This window comes from Pygocentrus nattereri, chromosome 21 (assembly GCF_015220715.1).
Source record: "Pygocentrus nattereri isolate fPygNat1 chromosome 21, fPygNat1.pri, whole genome shotgun sequence".
NCBI classification, from domain to species: Eukaryota; Metazoa; Chordata; class Actinopteri; order Characiformes; family Serrasalmidae; genus Pygocentrus; species Pygocentrus nattereri.
Window position 1 is genome coordinate 15,068,055 of NC_051231.1, and position 19,232 is coordinate 15,087,286.

The following is a 19,232-nucleotide window of genomic DNA, read 5'->3' on the forward strand; positions in this document are numbered from 1 at the left end:
AGTTTAGGGAGAGATGTTAGAGAGTAATCATGCAAAACAACTGATATTAAATGCTTGTGCAAACAGATAAGTTTTGAGTCTAGTAAATGTAGAGAGTGTGTCTGAGTCCTGAACAGAGGTCGGGACATGATTCCAAAATTTCGGAGCTATGTAGGAAAATGCTTGACCACCTGTTATGTTTTTTCTAATGCTAGGAACTGTTAGAGCGTACACGTGGGTTCGTATGAGTGAATTAGTTCACTAATATATTGCAGGGCCGGGCCATTTAATGATCTTATACTCTACGCAAAAACAGGTAATCAGTGTAATGACAACAGGATTAGAGATATATGGTCAAGCTTTTTGGTCCTTGTAAGGACTCTAGCAGCTGCATTCTGGACCAGCTGGAGTTTATTTAGTAACATGTTGGAGTATCCAGCTAAAATGGTCTTACAGTAGTCCAGCCTGGAGGTTATAAAGGCACGCACCAGGTTATAAAGTTAGGCACTGTGTCAGGGCCATTGCACCATGAACGCTGTAACCCAAATTCCTTGGCCAGTAAAACTGATTCTGATTCTGATTTTCTTCATGTGGAAATGATGTACATATTTAGTTGTGTACAATACACGTTTAATGTTTAATATAGTATCACTACTTTATTTATTCTTTTTTTTTAGCAGTGTCCCCCCCATAAAATCTCCTGGCCACGTAGCTCTAGCTACGTCCTGATGTTTATTAATTGCAGTTTTAATGATTTGGTCTTAAGTACATATTAAATTTTGTTTTAGTGAAACGTTGGTCATATATTCAGTCATCGAGTCAAAAGACAAATATATTCGGATCGCGATCACCTACACTACGCTCTTTACAAAGATTCCACAAAGGGTTATTTAAATTATGCCATAGAAAAACCACATCATTGTATTATTACACATGTAGCCATCTTTAAATCCAGATTAAAACAGATCCACTGTTTTTGTTTTCTTGTGCCTGTCTTGTGTTTAGCTCTGCACCTTACTCACTATTTATATTTATTTCCATCTCTTATTAGTTGTTTTTATTACCATTCATCTTTATCCCCTTTAAATTAAAACAATTATTTGCACTTTATCTCAGCAATATGTACATTTCTCTTAATTTTTTATTTTATTTGTCATTTGATTGTCTTCTATATTGAGCTCTTTAATTTTTTATTTTTGATTTACAGCTAAAGGCAAGGCAGGTTTATCTATACAGCACCTTTCCAACACTGCTATCATTCAAAGTGCATTGCAAATGGAAAAATAGAGTCATTTAAAATAAAAAGTAAAGGAGAAATAGAAATATTTTATAGAAATAAAAAACATGATTAAAACATGATTAAAACAATGCATTTAAAAAAAATTGAATAAAATTAAATGAAAAGTCTAAAAATTAGGATAATTAAAAATCTGATTAAAACTAATTAAAGTTCAGTTAGGATTATATAGGACATCTAAATGTTCTCCAGAGCTTTATTAACTCTTTGGAGGTTTTACAAGCTTGCTAGTACAGCTGTCTCAAGGATTGATTAGCAGTTTAGAGGATCGTTTTACTTTGAAGAAAGATTTTGTTTAGCTGCGGCTGTTCAGCACTGAAAGCAGCAACCTTTGGTGTGCTTCCTCACTCAGGGAGTTCATAATTACTAGTGTATAATCACAATTACATCTCTTTTTGCATTTTTTAGAAACTATTTTTCTCTTTTATTTTTTTTACTTTCTACTTTCTTTTAATAATGCTTTCATAACTATTTTTGCAAAATCCTTTCTGAGGTGTTGGATCTCAGGATGTCATAAGCTGTGTTATTATCTAATGCTTTATTTTTCTGTATTTGTGTCAAGCACTTTGACTCATTACTGTGTAAAATAGGTGTTGTACAAACAAACTTGCCTTACATCTTCCAACTGATTGTCTGGAACCAGATTAGAGTCATTTTATACATTAATCTCAGACAGAATCATTGTTTAGTATTAAAAAAAGTGATTCTGTAGAAAATCAGCTTTTCTAATACTTTGAGACCTTTACACGCAATTAAAAAGCACCGCTTTGGTTCCTGTGTCATTTTTGTTTGACAGTATTTTATTTAAATGCTAAATGAATTAGTCATTGTTTTTGTCTTCAGCCTTTATATCTTATTATTAGTTGTTTGACATAATTTGTCAATTAGGTTAATACTGCTGAACATCATTAGCTCATTAGAGATGACTCATTAGTGACTTATTTTAGATTAGTTGATAATGTTATTTTGTCTTTCAGAGCAATGATGAATGCACACAGAACGGCACAGGAGGCTCCCCTCAAGCGTCGGCCTCCTCCATGGAAGCCATGTCTCCATTCCTTAAAAAGAAAGCACACATCCTGGAGGTTCTTCGTAAGCTGGAGGAGTCAGATCCACTTAAGTTTCATCCATCAGCCTGCTACTACTATCACGGACAGGCATTGTTGCCAGGAGAGACGACTGTAGTGACTCCAAGCACACGTCAGCCCCACTGCCGACACTCCAGTTCAGATTCAGATATTCATGAGTATGCTAATGGAGAAGGGGCACAACAAGACAGCCGTGCGTCCTTGAGGTATGGCGGTTGTCCGTCCTGTCGTATTCTTTCTCAGAGAAGTAGCTTAGACAGCCTGCTTAAATGTAACCAGGTAACCATGGGCTCACATTCTGGCAGAGATGAGTCCCAGACATCTTCAGAAGAGCACAGTGCTTCAGCACAAAGCACACATCCACAGACAAAGATGCCGGACAAAGCAAACCAACCCAGTACACACAACAGAGCAAATGTTACTCATTTCTCTCAGCCAAAAGCCACTGTTCCATATCTTTCTTCCCTGACTGCCGATTCCTCTGAAATAGGCGAGGAGCCAAAGCACGACAGGGACAAAATATCACCAACAAAGTCAAAGGGTGCTAATAGTGGTTCTCAGGATGTTAGGCAATGTGACAGCATACCAACTAGAGCTGATGAGTGCCGTTATCTGGAGGTTGCCACCGATTCTGTGAAACATGAGCATGACTCCTCGGTCTGCAATGGAGTCTTCTCCTCCAACGAAGCTTCGGTATCCAAGAAAGCATCTGTTGAGTCATATTCTCCGACAACTTCAGCAATTGTGCAGCAGCAAGCCACAGGAAAAGGCAAGTTTCTACACAGTCCAACATCTCCTCCCTCCTCGTTCAGCGAGTCTAAGCCATCTCCTGTCTCTTCCCCATCAAAGCTGCTCAAGTTCCTCAAGATACCTTCAATGGCGGAGAACACACCAACAGCCAATGCCTTGCGCTTAAGTCCTCAGCTTACGCGCAGCTCAAAAATTCCTTGTAGGAATAATTATGAGGTCTACCAATCACCCGTGATGTCCCGCAAAGCTACCACAACAGAGCGAGATAAACCATCTTCTGCCTCCAAAACAGACACCTATCCTGGTACACATTCTGCCCCCACCTCCCCGCCAAAGCCTGAGGACACTTGTCCATCCATTCCCATGAAAGAATCAGGTTACAGTAGTCACTCAGCTCCGAAGCCAAGCAGGGCTTCCAAAGGCACAAGTCAATCCTCCTCACAGCCTCATAAAGGTACTCAGGTGCCTCACTATGAAAACATTTTAGATCCCTCTGCTTCTCATTCCATAAATGGATTTCCCCAGATAACCCCAGAGGAAATGGACCTTTCTGACAAGCAGAAAATAAGCTTGAGAGATGAAAGGCTGCTAAGTCCACTCTCACTTAAAACCTCAGATTCATCAGCAACCACAGGTGAATCTCCTTCCGACCCCTCAGACCAGGACACCGACACAGAAAGTCCAGTTTGGCAAAGGCCCCAGCATCACTTCAGCCTGCCAACCTCATCCTCTGCAGCAAACAAGGCACAAAGGACCAGTTACTCCAGCATGAAAGACAGATATCATGAGGCAGCTCAAAAGCATGACCCTTCTACTCCATCCCAAGCTGTGGCTAAGCGAAGTGACAAGCAGCCATCGCTGCCAAAAAGGACTGTCACCAGCAGGCCTCAAAATGATTCAAGTTATCATCCTTTCAAAGAACGTCTGGCAGCCCTTGGCAAATTGAAGAGCACAGAGGACCTCCAGCAGGCCGTAGAAAAGAGAGAAGTGCAAAGTAACATGGGTAAAACCGGAGCATCACCAGGGAACAATGAAAGAAGCAAGACGGCAGAGCGCATTGCAATGGAACAGCGACATTCAAAGTATACAGATTCACTTGATGGGAAACCCTACCCTAAAACCAGCTTTGGCAATTACTCCAAGGCCTCTGGTTCTTCCTCTCATGAACAGAGCACTAAGCCAGTGACAGCAGAAAAGAATTACATAGCTAAAGTAGAGGGTCAAAAGATCAAAATGGGAATGTCTTCTACAAGCTCTTGCGAAACCCCTGTTGTAATGCGAAGCTATGGAAAGTGCCCCAATCCCCTCACCCACCACAGCAAAACGGTCCCAAGTCCTCAAAGCAGCCCTACTAGAGTGCAATCAAAGTCCCCGTCCAAAGCTGGTAATGCCTCCTCCTATCCCCGAGGAATGAAACCAGTTCAAGATGAGCGCTCCCACCCCCAGAGGCACACATCACGCGCTGAAGACAAACCAAAGCTCCTGGCTGGAAAGAAAAAGACCTTTGCACATGTCGATAACTTCCCACCTCCTCCTCCGCCAAGAACGGGAACAGAATCAGCTAATATTAAGACTGTTGAAGAAAAACGACCTTCTGCGGCAGCTCCTGCTCCCCAGTCAGCCATTGAGCAGAAAGTGATGCGGGGAATTGAAGAAAACATGCTTAAGCTGCAGGAACAAGATCGAGGCCAAGCTGCAGAAACAAAACAGAAGACTTCCAATGGGATAGCCAGTTGGTTCGGCCTGAAGAAAAGCAAGCTTCCGGCACTTAATCGCAAACCTGAAATGTCCAAGCTTAAGATCAATGTGTCGTCCTCTTCCGGAGCCAAGGATGCCTCAGGGGCCAAAGGAGGACCCAGGAAGGTGGTGGAAAGCTTAAACATCTCTAAGCTCATGGAGAAGGCAGAAGATTTAAGGAAGGCCTTGGAAGAAGAAAGGGCCTATGTGAACAGGGTGGGGATCGCTCTGGATCGTCCCGGGAGAGGACACTCATGTGAAGTGGTAATGGACCAAGCACAGGGTCAGCTATCGCTTATGTACAGGGGAGTAACGGCTGACAGCTTCATGCAACAGCTGCTGAATAGGTAAGGGTCATGTAATTCACAGCATTAAGTAACCAAAACAATCATCTGGAAGACCAACAAAATGAAAATACTAATAATTTGTACACATGACAATCCAGTATAACAATGCATGTACTTATTTTACATGCACAGTGATATAAACAAATGCTGCAAATATTCTGTGTTCCACTTAAAGACTAACTACACTGTTTTTTAAACTACAGACTCCCACAAAATAAACAATACAAAACACAGCTAATTTCATACACTGCAATACTACAGCACTCAAATGTGTTAATTTAGGAAAATAATATTCATAATCACATCATTCTACCATCATTAACAAAGTAAGATGTTTTGTTTATTTCACATTATCTTCTTTCCAGTCATGGTAATGTAATACTATAAAGTTTAGTCACTAGTCACTCACTGACCTCAGACTCTGCCTATGGGCACAAGCATTGGCTGACAAACAGCTGAATGCTGTCATTTTATTGGCTCCCTACCAGAACATCTACGTAAGTCAGGGCATGCTTCATGTAAATGATATGTAGGTGCTGGTAAACTGGCACTTGATTTCACGCACAAAGCCTATCATTTTGCGCAACTTTGATGAATAAAGGGCCAGTGTGTATTTAGTTTTTTTTCTGTCACATTTTAAGGAAAAAATGCACACATTTTGCAAACATTATTAAAGATAGAACATGATGCAAGATCAATTGGCAAAAAAGCAATTTTTTTTGGTTTACGTGCTCTCAAGATTAGATAAGAAAATTCCTTAAAGACTCTTAATTTGCCTTGAATTTTCACCAGGACTAATTGGTGACAAGTAATATTGTCTTAAAAAGTGAAATTACATGAGGGGAAATGGTGCATCACTGTATCCTAAGATGACAAAAAATACATGAAAAAATTCTGCTGATATTGTGATACTTTGACACAAAAAATTACAAAAATCACATGAGGCCCAATCAGATCTACTTTTGAAAGAGCATTCATTCTAATTAGTCATTTCTTTCACTTTAGTAATCCATTCTTTCCACTTTAATGATTATGTGAAAACAGTTACTACAATAATCCACCCCACCTTCATGATGTGTTATTAAAAGGGGATTTTCTTAGTCTTTAAACCGGAAAATCTGACTCCGGAGTCTACCACAGCACAACTATAGGATGCACATAGCCATGTTTATAACAGATGTGTAGCGATGTTTGCATTTTTCTCTTTGGTTGGACCTCCCTTTTAACAGTGTATACATGTAAGAGTAGTTTTGAAAAAATCTAGTTCACGTGTCTCATTTTCTGAAAGGGTGGATGAGACAGGAGCTCCGAGTTTTGGCATAGTTCATCGGCGACTTTCCTTCGACTCCAAGAGGTCCCGTCCTGTTTTCGGCCACCAGCAGAATGGCATCAGTCACACCAGGAGCCGAGAGGAGATGGACAAAGTAAGTATTCACTGAGCGACTCTTAACGTAACTCTCTTGATACAGTGAACAGACCGATGATGTCATCCACCGCTGTCTTCTCTCCCCACCTCAGGGTTCAGACATGGTCAGCCGTGACGAGATCACATCTGATGAGAGCCTGGCGGAGTCCATCAGCTCCCAGCACTTCACCGGTGAGATCCTAATTAAGTCTCTTTCTGCGGCGAGCCTCGTTCTTTCTCTGGGTTTTTCAGCCGCCGTAGCATGACAGGACTATAACCTTTGCCTGAGAACTCATCACGCATGGCATTCTTTGTTAGTTTCTGACACAAATTGTAATTGCGTCTTCACCTGATTGATCTGGCCCCTGAGGGTGTAAAGGTCTCCTAAGAGACGCTGTGCAGGATGCAGTGGAGCAGCTCTGTGCTGATATTGTGAAGGCTGTCACTTAATTTACACCTCAGGAGGCCTCCGAGCCAATATGTGCACAAACCTTCTCAAGCAAAAAGAGTGAGTAATTTATTACATGGATGAAGGAGGCACGTTGTGAAATCTAATGCATATCACTGCTGTTTTAATCCCAGCATCAAATTGTGCAGTAATGATCATCACTGTAGTTTGTAATGTTTTCAAAGCATATTGACGCCATCATGACAAAATCTCACATCTCAGAAATGATTACTTTATAGGTTCCTTTGTTATAAGGTCTTGTGCCTTATAGAGGTTCTCAGTCGATTTCTCACATTTCTCTTATATTTTATTCTTTTATTCTCCAACTTATTTCCACTGTGAATACCAGCTACCATTACCTAATAGTTTGTTAATGATAGTTAATTATTATGCAATAATAAATGCTACTATTTGAATTATTACCCACTTGCTAAGTTTAATGCATTGTTTAATACATTTTATAAATACATTGTAAAGTTACTTTGTAATAGTAGTATTAGTATCACTAATGAGGTCACAAAAGACATCTCTCACACTGACTTTCATAGACATCACATACAAACTCACATACCAGCACATATACAGCAACCACCTGGGATACCATAGCGAAAGTCGAGCAATTCCCTAGCATCTACTTGGGATGTCATAGCAGCAACCTAGCAACACCTTAGCAACCTCCTAACAACCACAAAGCACTGCTATAACAGCAAGCTGGTATACCATAACAACCTCATAGCAACAAGGTAGCAACTGCCTTGAGTTACTCCACACTTAAAAAGATGGTTCTTCAAGGGTTCCTCAGTGAAGAAAATGTTTCTGTATAGAGCCTGAATGCTCAAAGAAGCCTTTGCATGGTAAAATCTTCAGATTGATGGAGAATGTGCTGTAGATGGTTTCGGGTAGAACCTTGTCGAAAAGGATTTTTTACAGCACCAAAAAGGGCTATTGTTATAATGTCAAGCTTGTCATAATAGAACACTTTTTGATGCTGTGTAGAACCACATACAGCACATTCTCCATCAATCTGAAGAACCATTTCACCATGCAAAGAACAATTTAACCATGCAAAGGTTTCTTTTAGTGTTTATGGTTCTATATGATTTTCTTATTGAAGTGTGTATATTTAAACCCAGTTAAATGATCACAAACCATCAACAGTGTTTTGGAGATGCAGTGTCAAGCCAACCCAATCATTCAAGAACTTTCCCTTTCGAGTTACTAATTACTTCTTAAAAATGGTAATCGGTTTAAATGTCATCTCACTACTTTTCTTCTGTGTCTCTAGAACTCAAACACATCTGTACCATCTGTAAACCCAATAGAGAGAACCAGCCAGTCACAGTTATCATTTAAAAGATCTGTCAGTATTAGGGATGGGTATCGCTAAGATTTTATTGATATCTATATCGACACTGCTTATCGATACTGATACTGCTTATCGATACTCTTATTAATACTGTTCCCCATTAATTCCCCTCATGTGAAAATTCAAAATGAAAAGATGTGAAAAGGCTTTGGTCATCTCCCCAGAGTTTATAATGTCAACAAATATAATGGATACAAATTTAGTGACCCCTGCTAATTAGGACAGCTCACACTAAGCTTAAACTTAGGTTACCTAGCAGTTAGCGATTTATGCTATGCAAGCTACTGAATTTTAATTTAGTATCACCCCCCCCCCCACCCCCACCCCCAACCAGCATCTTGTTAAAATTTTCCTGTTCCACCTTAAATAGCGCAGCAGTTATTATAATAGCAACAGGCACCAGAATGTTACTGCTGCACCATTTAAGGTTGAATGGGAAAATGAAAATCTTCAGCTTTGTAGTTTTAGTGCTGGTAGGGTTTTTGATGAGGTGATTCAAGCTTTCAAAGTATCCTACATGTAGTTTTATGTAGGGAACTACCTATAGTTACGTGCTACCATGGAACATTTCAACAAGGTAGCACAATTTGTCAGAGAACCGGCAGGCTGCATTGATGACGCAGGTACAGTAGCTGCTTTTTTAAAACTAACAAACTGCACTGCTTCAGATTTACAGCATGTAAGTGCTTCATGAAGTTGCTAGTGTTCATACACAGCCAGAACATTAAACTGCATTATCATTAAGTTTAGTAAAGTGAGTCCATACTTTTGAATGTTTTATCCTTTCAGCCATGACCAGAGCACAGAATGACACTTGTTAAAGTAGTCAGGGGAATGCATTCATCACATGGAGCAGAGCAGTGGCCCCTCCTGCTGATCCAGTCAGCACCAACCATTTAACGGCAGATATGTAGAATAAATAAAAAAAAGAATCTGTTACACCCAACACTAATTGTATATTCTCTCTTGACCTGTGGCTGATTTGATGACCATGACAGCTCCATTTATGCTGGACCTGCTGGACCCATCACAGTGTCTTGAGGCATAGGACTGATTTTTAGTGCAGTTTACCAGCACCCTGGAAATGGGAGCAGACTAAAGCATGCGTGAAGAGAAATTGCTAATTACTCAACAGCCTAAGTAAAGTAGAACAATCAGTAAATCATGCGAAAAGAATATAACATGATAACAGTAAATCAGCTCAAATTAATGATGTCATTCTAAAGAGCTGTAAAGCAGCCAGTCATGTGAACAACACACAGATTCTTGTAGCTTACCGAGACAGCAGAGCCTTCAGTCTGACGACTACAGTTGCTCAGCAAAGCACCAAAAATAACCTCTCTGTGGTTTAATTCCTGATTTGTGTTTATTGGGTATAAATGGCATTTAGCAAAGTTGCTCACAATGAGCCTGGTGACCATGACTGGCATGTTATTTCAGCAGAGAATAACATGTTTGTGAATAGACTGAGTCAGATCCTGGATGCCAGTTTGCCTTGACAGAATTACGTGAGCATGGGTGGGACAAAACACTTCAGGTACGGGTGGGCGCAGGAAAGATAATTCCAAATTTGTGCGAGAGTGGGGTGAAATCTTGCGCAGGCAGGTCATCCTCGGCTGGGTTACTCACCATTCCTTCATTGCTCCTCATCTCTGGAACACTCACCCACCCTCAGTGTGATTCTCTCCCCACATTCAAACTCCTTTCTCCTGCCTACAGTCTTCCCCAAACAAAACACTAAGCTACTTTTCAGGCTTTCTTCATACTGTCTTTCTCTGTATCATTGTGCTTTTTTAATATTTTGTATTGATGTAGTTCTTGAAATGAGCTATATAAGTATCATGTATTGTTCTTATTATTATTGCTGTCCTTGTATTTGAGTGATTCATAACTCTTAACAGAACAAATGAATTCATACAGAACCCTGTTTTCTGTGTCCACAGAACAGAACAGCGCATCATTCCTCTCAGTTAATCAAATACAGAACTAGAGCGTGAAATTTGTGTGCTTTTGCCAAAACTTCCCCATAATATCCTCTTGAAATCATCAAACAGATTCTGTAACCTTCAGCAACTCAGTTTAGCCACCCGTGGACAGTTGCACTCCAGATGTAAACAGCAAATAGCTTGTTAGTTTCCTTTTAAAGTATTCAGCTCCCATACTGGAGTGTAATGAAACTTAACTATAAGGTAAGGGTGTCAATTATGAGTTGTAATTCATGCCCTTTGGCACTAGGAGTGTAATTATATAGAAAGGCTCTTTTTAAAAGCATTCTCATCGATTTTCAGGGACTTTAGCTGAAGCTCCCCTTTCCCTCCAGAGCTCCGCCACTGAAGCACATGCTCACGTACATACAGCAATGTGTAAAAGACCACCCTTTTATTAATTTGCAAATTTTTTATCTGTCTCCTTTTCTCAGTGAGACTTCTTGACAGCTACACATCCTTTCAGACCTATAATGCAGAGTTGTCTTCTCACAGTGGAAGGATGGACAGAAACACCTGTGGATGTTTTCAGATTTTAAGCAGCTTGATTTTCCTCTCTGTCAAAGATGAAAGCTTTAAGTGCTGTTTAAGTGCTAATGGGGGCAGATTTGGTGAGCTGCAGGGCTGCGTTCAGCCCTAACCATACATTTATTTAAATGGCAATGGTGGGGCACTGAACATTCTGTTGACTTTCACAAACATTGCAAACATTGGTAGCTGAAAAAAGAGTTGTGGCGTCCTTGTAGCATATTCCATAAAAAAATTACAATAAAGAACACTTGCGTCAAATATGTAGTTGTGTACGCCAAGCTGCAGCGCTCACATTTATAGAGGCTTTATTAGAATAATCCTCTGACATGCCCATCAAATGAGAGAAAACAAACCTCAAAGCTGCTGCACACCGAGTGCATTTCACACTGAGTGCATTTACATGTTGCACACTGAGTGCATTTTCCAAAAAATCAGATTGTGTCAGTAACGGGTTCAATGTGTTTACACTTAGTAATCTGATAACTGCAGAAAATCAGTTTGTGTTAGTAACTGGTTCAGTGTATTTACACTTAATAATCTGATAACTGCAGAAAATCAGTTTGTATCAGTAACTGGTTTAGTGTGTTTTCATGCTCTTAGGTAATCAGATAATGGGGAAACTCCAGGTGTACGTGAGTCAGGCAGTAATCAGATTTCTGCTTTACAATCAGCCAATAAACTCTTAAAAAATAAGAAATGACATTAGTGTAATGTAAACCTTCAACTTCATGAGCGGCTTTTTTTTAAACATTGAGTCACTTTAGCCTAAAATATGAACAACAGCAAAACATGTCGTTCAACCTAGAAACTTTAGCAAAAGACGCACAACATCTTGACATTGAACGTACCCCTGGTTTTCCAAGTGGTTGTTATTAGTCTTATTTTCTCAGTTTTTCTTATTTTCATCTTTTTTTTTTTCCATTCCAATTTTGAAACTCTTTGTTTTTTCGCTTTGGCTTTCCACCCCTTATGCAAACTATCTGTCACAAAAATGTTATTTTGCATGAGGCAGTACATTAAGTCCAAGATTAAGTCTTATAAGTCCAGATTAGTGCATCTACTGATGTTCTTGGTTCTTGCTAACTGTAACCTACCTAATAATAGCTACTGATCGTCAGTGTCCCGTAATATATTCTGAGCAAAATGAATAAACTGAAAGCACACTTTGTGTGAAAAGCATAAACTTAATTTATTATACTCATAATTATGTCTTACAGTCAGTAAAAGTGAAATAGTTGACGTTTTTGAAGGAACCTGCTGTTGAAATGTTCAGTAATCGGTCTGATCCTCAACTTTTCTGTGTGTGCTGTCCTCCAGGCTCTGGTTCCTCAATGCGCACTCTCGACAGTGGAATAGGCACGTTCCCTCTGCCCGACTATGCCAGCAGTGCTGCAGGGAAAGGTATTCCCAAACCCCAGGGAGACCAAGGCTTCTCTACTTCTCAGGGAAAACAAGGAGCCCTGCTGAAGGCTCCTCGCAAAGCACGCACTCTGGAGAGAGAGCTTTCGTCTTTGGATGAAGTGAACCCTTGTGTTCTCTACACTTCTCCTCTGGAGGCCAAGGGACCAGCCATGCATCTTTCTAGCACCATCCACGAAGGTGTGCTACTTTTTTATAGTTTTTGATGCCTTATTTTTTGATGTGGGGTCAAATTAGAATCTATTGATGTTTGATTTGCTTAATGAAGCTAATTTTATTTTATATCATTATAATAGCAATACTAAGGCTGGCAAACAATTAAAATACTATTTGCTTAATCACATTATTTCCTGTAGTTTATTGCAATTAATCACATTTGGTGCATTTTTACATTTATAAAACCATATATTTTGTTATAGTGGTATGAGTGGACAAAATTGGCTTTATCAGAATGTATTTAATACCTTAAGTAATTCAGCAACATTATTTTCATTGTGTAAGCGCAAAAGCCGAACATGAAAATCACAGAATGAACTTGTCCTTAATTGTAGCCAGCTCGGAGTCTTTTTCTTCTTGTTTTAGGAATTTTCACTCATTCATCCTTGCAGAACATTTCTAGTTCTCAGGTATTCTTTGGCTGTCTTGTATGTACAGCACAGGAAATATCAATACTAGGGCACCAAATAACAAATTAAAGTGTTAAAACTGAATTTGAATTTGGAACTTGAGACCAAAACTGCATATATGAGTAGAAAAATTAAATTCAAACATAAGACTACATTGCCTTTTTACATTATACATTTTTATTTGAATTTTTTTATTGATATGCTTTCATACATTTCATCCCATGCAGTCAATATAGACTAACATGAGATAAATGCCATCAAACACTCACTTAAAACATCATTGAACATACACACACAGATTACATACATACTCTGGACTAATACAGAATGTAGCTACAGCAGCAGCTTCATCGGCTACAAAGTTCAGGAAAATATCAAATTCCTCATAAACAAAATTAACCAGATAAGTACTGTCTAACAGAAGAACAGCATGTCTTGGTGTTGCTTTCCAATCTTTCAGCTCCCGCAGGGTTCTGAAGTAGCTGGGAGGGGTGTGTTTATTTTGCTGTTGAGTTCAAATAGAATTGTTCTCCAGAATCGCACCTTCAATTCTCACAAGCCCAGATTAGTGCAACTACCAAGGTTCCTGGAAGTCACTGACTGTATCCTAGCTGATAATGTCTTTTGCTCATCACCAATCAATATTTTGAAAGTCAGAGTGTCTGATAATGACTGATGTATTCTGAGCCAGGTTTTGATTGCAATAAAGATTGCATTTATTTTAGGATTTCTAAAACAGCTGTTGAAACACCTCCCAGAATAAACATATCACCTTAATCATAGCCTGAGCTTTTTAAACATTGAAATGTGCTCACAGCAGGAGTTCACTCACAGTGAGAAAGGAGATAGAGCAGGTTCTCTCACAGATTTTCCTTCTTTCCTCCCTGGAGCGTCAATATATAACAGGTAGAGATCTCTTTCTATCAGTGCGCGCTGCTGAAAATCGCACCTCGGTCTCTTCAACCTCAGAGAGATGGAATAGCGTTTTGAAGATGCCGTGTCTGTTCAGCTTCTGCTCATTCATATGATTACATTTTTTATTAAATAATTAAATAAATATTTACACATGCTCTTAGTTCAGTGCAGCGATTCTCCTCGTACGTGAACGCACAGAGTGCTTTGACACCATCGATTGCACTAAGATGGTGTAAACAAAGCATCATTAAAAGCTTCAGAACGCGATTCTTTATTCCTCTGCCGATAAAATCAATGTGTTTTGTCCTCCAACTGCAATGATAATCCATGCACAGCACTGATTACTCATTTCAGTACACCAACATTTGACCCTTTCACTCAAATTAGTGTAAGGAAAATGCCACACAACACGGTCTGATTGGTCTAAAGTGATGAGGGTTTGTATAGTTGTACCTTTGAGGAACATCAGAGAGTCTACATTTGAATTACAAGTAATTTTCCAACATTTATTCTCAGATTTGGATTTTGTATTTTGTTAAAAATCACTCACCAAAATATTGAATTTAATGATAAATGAAGTGATGAACTCACTTTTTACCCATATGAACAGATTGATTTTGCAAAGTTTTCTTCAGATTTGTGATCAGAGGACATGATCATGTCAAAATTAAATGTAACATTTTAGATATGGACATTAATGGGCTATTCTTCATGGATCCATTCAGTGGGGTAGAAAACACTTTTTTTACTTCGTTGCTATACTTAAACATGTTATGTAAGCTGTATACTTTACTTGAGTATCATTGCTGTTTAATACTTGTACTTTTACTCCATATCTGAATCTCACAGGCCAAGAGATTTTGTCCTTTTTCTAAACATTATAGCACTTTTAGTCTGTTTTTGAAACATATAAGGGTGACTATTGCCCAAAAAAGACGCATTATTTTGCTTCATTTGCACTATTGTATGCTTTCTTATATTTTATGTTTTTTTTTTTTTTTTTTTTTGATGTTTTATACTTTTTTACTTTTAGGCATGTAGATTTCACTCATGCTTCCCATTTAATTGAGTCAAAGGGCAGGATTCCCAAAAGATCTCTTATGAAAAAACCTACAAAGATTCTTAAAACAAACACTAAGACGTTTATAAGAAAGCTCTGAAATGCAATTATCAAAAAAAAAAGTTCTCAAATATTCTCTAAAGATAATCTTAATTAGTTCCTAAATATTTTCTTATGCATTTACAGCTTAATGATGCAAAGATACATTTTTAATATATAATTTGTAATTAACATTTTAACTGTTATTTCTGTTATTTAGTTTAATCTACATGGACATATTAGAGCAGTGGTTTCTAACCCTGGTTCTGGAGCACCCCCTGTCCTGCACATTTTAGTGATTGCTCTGCTTCCAACACGTGATCCAACTAATCAGCTTATTATCAAGCCCTTCCTCAGTCAAAGTGGGTGTGTTTTGGCAAGAAAACACAAAAATATGCTGGACAGCGACCAGGCATGAGAATCACTGTTTTAAATGACTGCTGAGTTGGTTGACACAAGCAATTACCCCAAACACCTTCCACTGGTTCTCCCTTCCTCACTTCCTTTCCCTGCTTTGCAGACATAGACACCTATGGAGCCCATTTACAAGCACCACCTACCAAGAACTGGACTTTTCCCAACCTGAGAGGATCAGCAGGTCCTGCAGACGTGTACCTGCAGGAGGACATGGAGCCTCCCAGCCAAGGAACTCCATCCAGACGGGTGAGTTAGTCCAGAAAAAGCATGGCTGCTTTTTCTACTTTAAAGAAGAGCCACATACCAGTATTGTTAATTAGCCTGTTCTACTATAGCAGTACCAACACACTTCTGTCGAAGCAGTCACTTTCGTTTTTTTAATAAATTCAACCAGCAATGGAGTGATGGTGATGCAGTATATTGTCGGAAAGCTTGAAATCTCAGGATTCGATTCCCACAAACCTTTTTGTGACCTGTTATTCACAGAGAGGGGCTGCACACATGGAGAAAATGCCCTGGGCCCCGAAACCGTGTCCATTAAAGCCAGTGGGTAGTTGCTAAGACTGTCTTAAGAATTTTTCTGCTCTTTTCGAAGTCCAGAATTGTTGTCCATGTCCGCTTTCACAGGACGTTATTTTAGACTCAGGTTTAATGTTCTTTTCAGTAGCAAGATGTTCTTTGTAATTCAGAACTCTTTGCTGAAGAGCGCGCTAATGGCAGCCTCATTCAGAAACTATGAAGGTCACTCCAGACAAAGTACACTCAGCAGTTCTCGACTCCATGTGTCCCACTTGCTGGAGCAGATACGCACTCTCTTTTATACGCGGTGAGCCTGATGAAAGCCCTGCTCAGCATACATTATTTAAAGGAGCCCTACAGTAAAAGGACGTTGAGGTCCTTGATCATTCCCCACAGACAAAAGTGTCCAGTGGTACGGCCTTCTTTTGGCCGTCCACTTCAGGCTGAGTCTGGTCAAAGTCGTTCTCTTTGAGCAGATGTTGTTTAAACCCGGCAAGCAGCTTCAAGCGTTGTAAAGCTTCTCATATGTACAGGAGAGCTTTAATCAGACCTCAAACTTAAGTCCAAACTCTGAATACAGCCCAAAGGTCTGACCTGTATCCTGCATTCCTGACACTGAAAAGTGAATAACTTGTGCTTAGAGGACCCATGCACTTGCATTCTGTTTTTTTGCTTTTGTGTATCAAAAATGACCGTAGTTCATTTTTACATTTTTCCAACCTCTCTTTAGGCCTATTCAGATGGGATTAGTGGTCCATGATGAGGTGGGTGATGCCAGTTTAGGATGTAATGTATATGAGCGATTCACACATAAGAAATCTCAATCTAAATGACAGAGATAGAGTAGAAAAGATGTTAAATAATTTAATTTAGACATTATTTTGTTTACTTTGCTGCTCCACAGCAGAATTAGATTTTTAGGGATAATAAAGCTCTGCTGATTGTTCTATTTTTTTTTTACATTTTTAACAATAGATGTCTTAAAAGCTGGAGTTAATGTAAAACTGCTAATTTACCCTTTAACCCTGACTGCTGGTCATCATAACAATGCAAATAACAATCTCATATAGCTAGTAGCTTGCAAAACAAAATATTTAAGACGAATATAGATCATTTGGAGATGAATGCACTTATTTGTATTTATCATCACTCCAGCTGGTTTCCGGATGCATTTAATCAGCAACAAGAAACTATCCAACACTAAAATGTCACAAAGCTTCCCATTCATCAGCTTCTTGTTCGAATTTTCCTGTTCCACCTTAACTGGTGCAGCAGTTACATTCTGTTGCCTCAGGCACCATTTAAGGTGGAACAAGAAAATTTGAACAAGAAGTTCATGAATTCAGCCTCATAAAAAATCAAACATTGACAGACATTTCACAAGAAACTGTGCTACTTTTGTGGAAAAGTTTCCTGCTGGAGATGTGAGAAAAGTAGCTAAAAGTGAGCTAAAGCTTAAAGCAGAGCAACGTAAGTCTGTGTTTTTGTTTATACTATATTTTTTTTCCCTGTACTAGTGCATTAATACACTCTGAGACATATTTACAGCCAAGATGGTAAAATGGACATAAAATGTTATGGCTCCCAAGGTGGTTTGATTTTTGTTTAACAGGTTAGATGGCTGTTCTTAACATTTGGGTTGCAGCTCTTGTCCTAACCATCTACCTTCCTGTCTTAAGTAAATTCAGTGTGTCTTTAACATCACCATTAGCTGGCAATTCACAACAAAGTCAACTTCACCGCATAAGATCAAACTTTTTCTGTCTTTACTTGTTCTAAGTTGATGAACAATGAAGCTGAAATTTCTTACAGTTTTTTCAGCTTCGTCAGAGGACACAAATAAGCACTGTCATTTTGCATAGAAGTAATATAACCTGAGATTATTTTTATGGCTCTGTTTATGTAAAAATGCAGTTATTTGAAAACTTATTTATTTGAAATATATTGTGTGTGAGTGTCTTACTGCATACGTACATGGTTAACGTAAAGTACAATGCAGATCACAGAAGTGAGAACCATTTAGTTACATCTGTAACCTTTAATACACAACTGAACACTTATAATAAATACAAATAAATTATTTTAGAAAATATAACAGAAACATTTTTGGCCATTTTCATACATTGCAGAAATATCCAGCTTTTGTCTCTTAAGAATTATACAGGCTTTAATTTTGTTACTGTACCTTTAAGACTAATATATGTAAATTAGCACTGTTTTGATTCATTGTTGTAGGCTGAAAAAGTATACATATGTAAATATGTTGTTTTTTGTGATATCACAGAAACAGTGATGTCTACATGGGCTTTTTTGCAGCTAAGTTTCCATATTTGGGCTGTATGAACTGGGGAGAGTTTACATACTACTTCAAACTGTTTTATTTTTTAAAACAAAGCAAGGCGGCTTATCAGTTTTTCCCTGATATGAGCCCTTTATGCGCCGTTTTGGCTTGAAATTAAATAAACGATGGGTGGTCTCTGAGTTTTGCACAGTGCAGCACCTCCGTAACTTCACTTCTTCTTCTCTTAGAAACTTAAAGTCTGTATTTTCTAAAGGATCTGACATGTTGAGTTGGTTTCCTTGTTCAAAGAATGAGTCACAAGATGCTCCTGTCAACTACTGACAGCATTGTTATTATGAATTATTTTTTCCAGCAGCACGTCAACAAAGAATATCGCAGCTGTCAGATGTTTCTTTTTTTTTTTTTTGGTTCTATACTTTTTTTTTTTCACAGAATAACTTGCCAGCTGCCCTTTACATGGTATTAAAACTTCATGAAGGCCAGACATGTAAAAATGGCCTCAAATTACCTTAAATTACCTAAAAAATCTAGTTCCATTAACCCTCTGTGGTCTGAGTGCATGTTCTCATTATGTGCATATCTTCTTAATTCTCCTCTAAAGGCTCTTCATGTAACATGATCCTCATATGTTTCATATCAAAATGCTCCATTATCTTCATCACTACTTTCCAAAACTGCTGCAGCAACTACTATACTGTGAATATATATTGTCCACATACTTTTGGTCAAGTAGTGTACTGTAAATATTAATCTCACTGAGGATGCAGCTAAAGCTAATGACAATTCAGCGAATCCCATACTTTTCAAGATGAAGTTGGCAAGAAATATCACACAACCAGAGCAACAGGAAGTAAATGAGGACAATATGTTGATGTGTTGATCACTGTTTGCTATAGCATGAAACGAACAATAGAAAGCGAACGCTACGATAGCGATAACGATATGTTTACACTTGGCAGAGAAAATGTATGCCATGTTTGATTCTATATCTGATTATATATA

General features: G+C 38.7%; 1 protein-coding gene across 6 annotated transcripts in view; it reads left to right on the forward strand.

The window, feature by feature from the left end:
• LOC108424637 (nck-associated protein 5-like) overlaps positions 1-19,232 on the forward strand; it is a 137,453-nt gene that overhangs the window by 111,536 nt on the left and 6,685 nt on the right. For all 6 annotated transcript variants that reach the window (XM_017692789.2, XM_017692787.2, XM_037532378.1 and 3 more), the window contains 5 exons: positions 2,254-5,198; positions 6,487-6,622; positions 6,717-6,795; positions 12,251-12,532; positions 15,513-15,655. In XM_017692789.2, the coding sequence (XP_017548278.1) occupies positions 2,254-5,198; positions 6,487-6,622; positions 6,717-6,795; positions 12,251-12,532; positions 15,513-15,655 (3,585 nt within the window). The remainder of the gene's footprint in view (positions 1-2,253; positions 5,199-6,486; positions 6,623-6,716; positions 6,796-12,250; positions 12,533-15,512; positions 15,656-19,232) is intronic.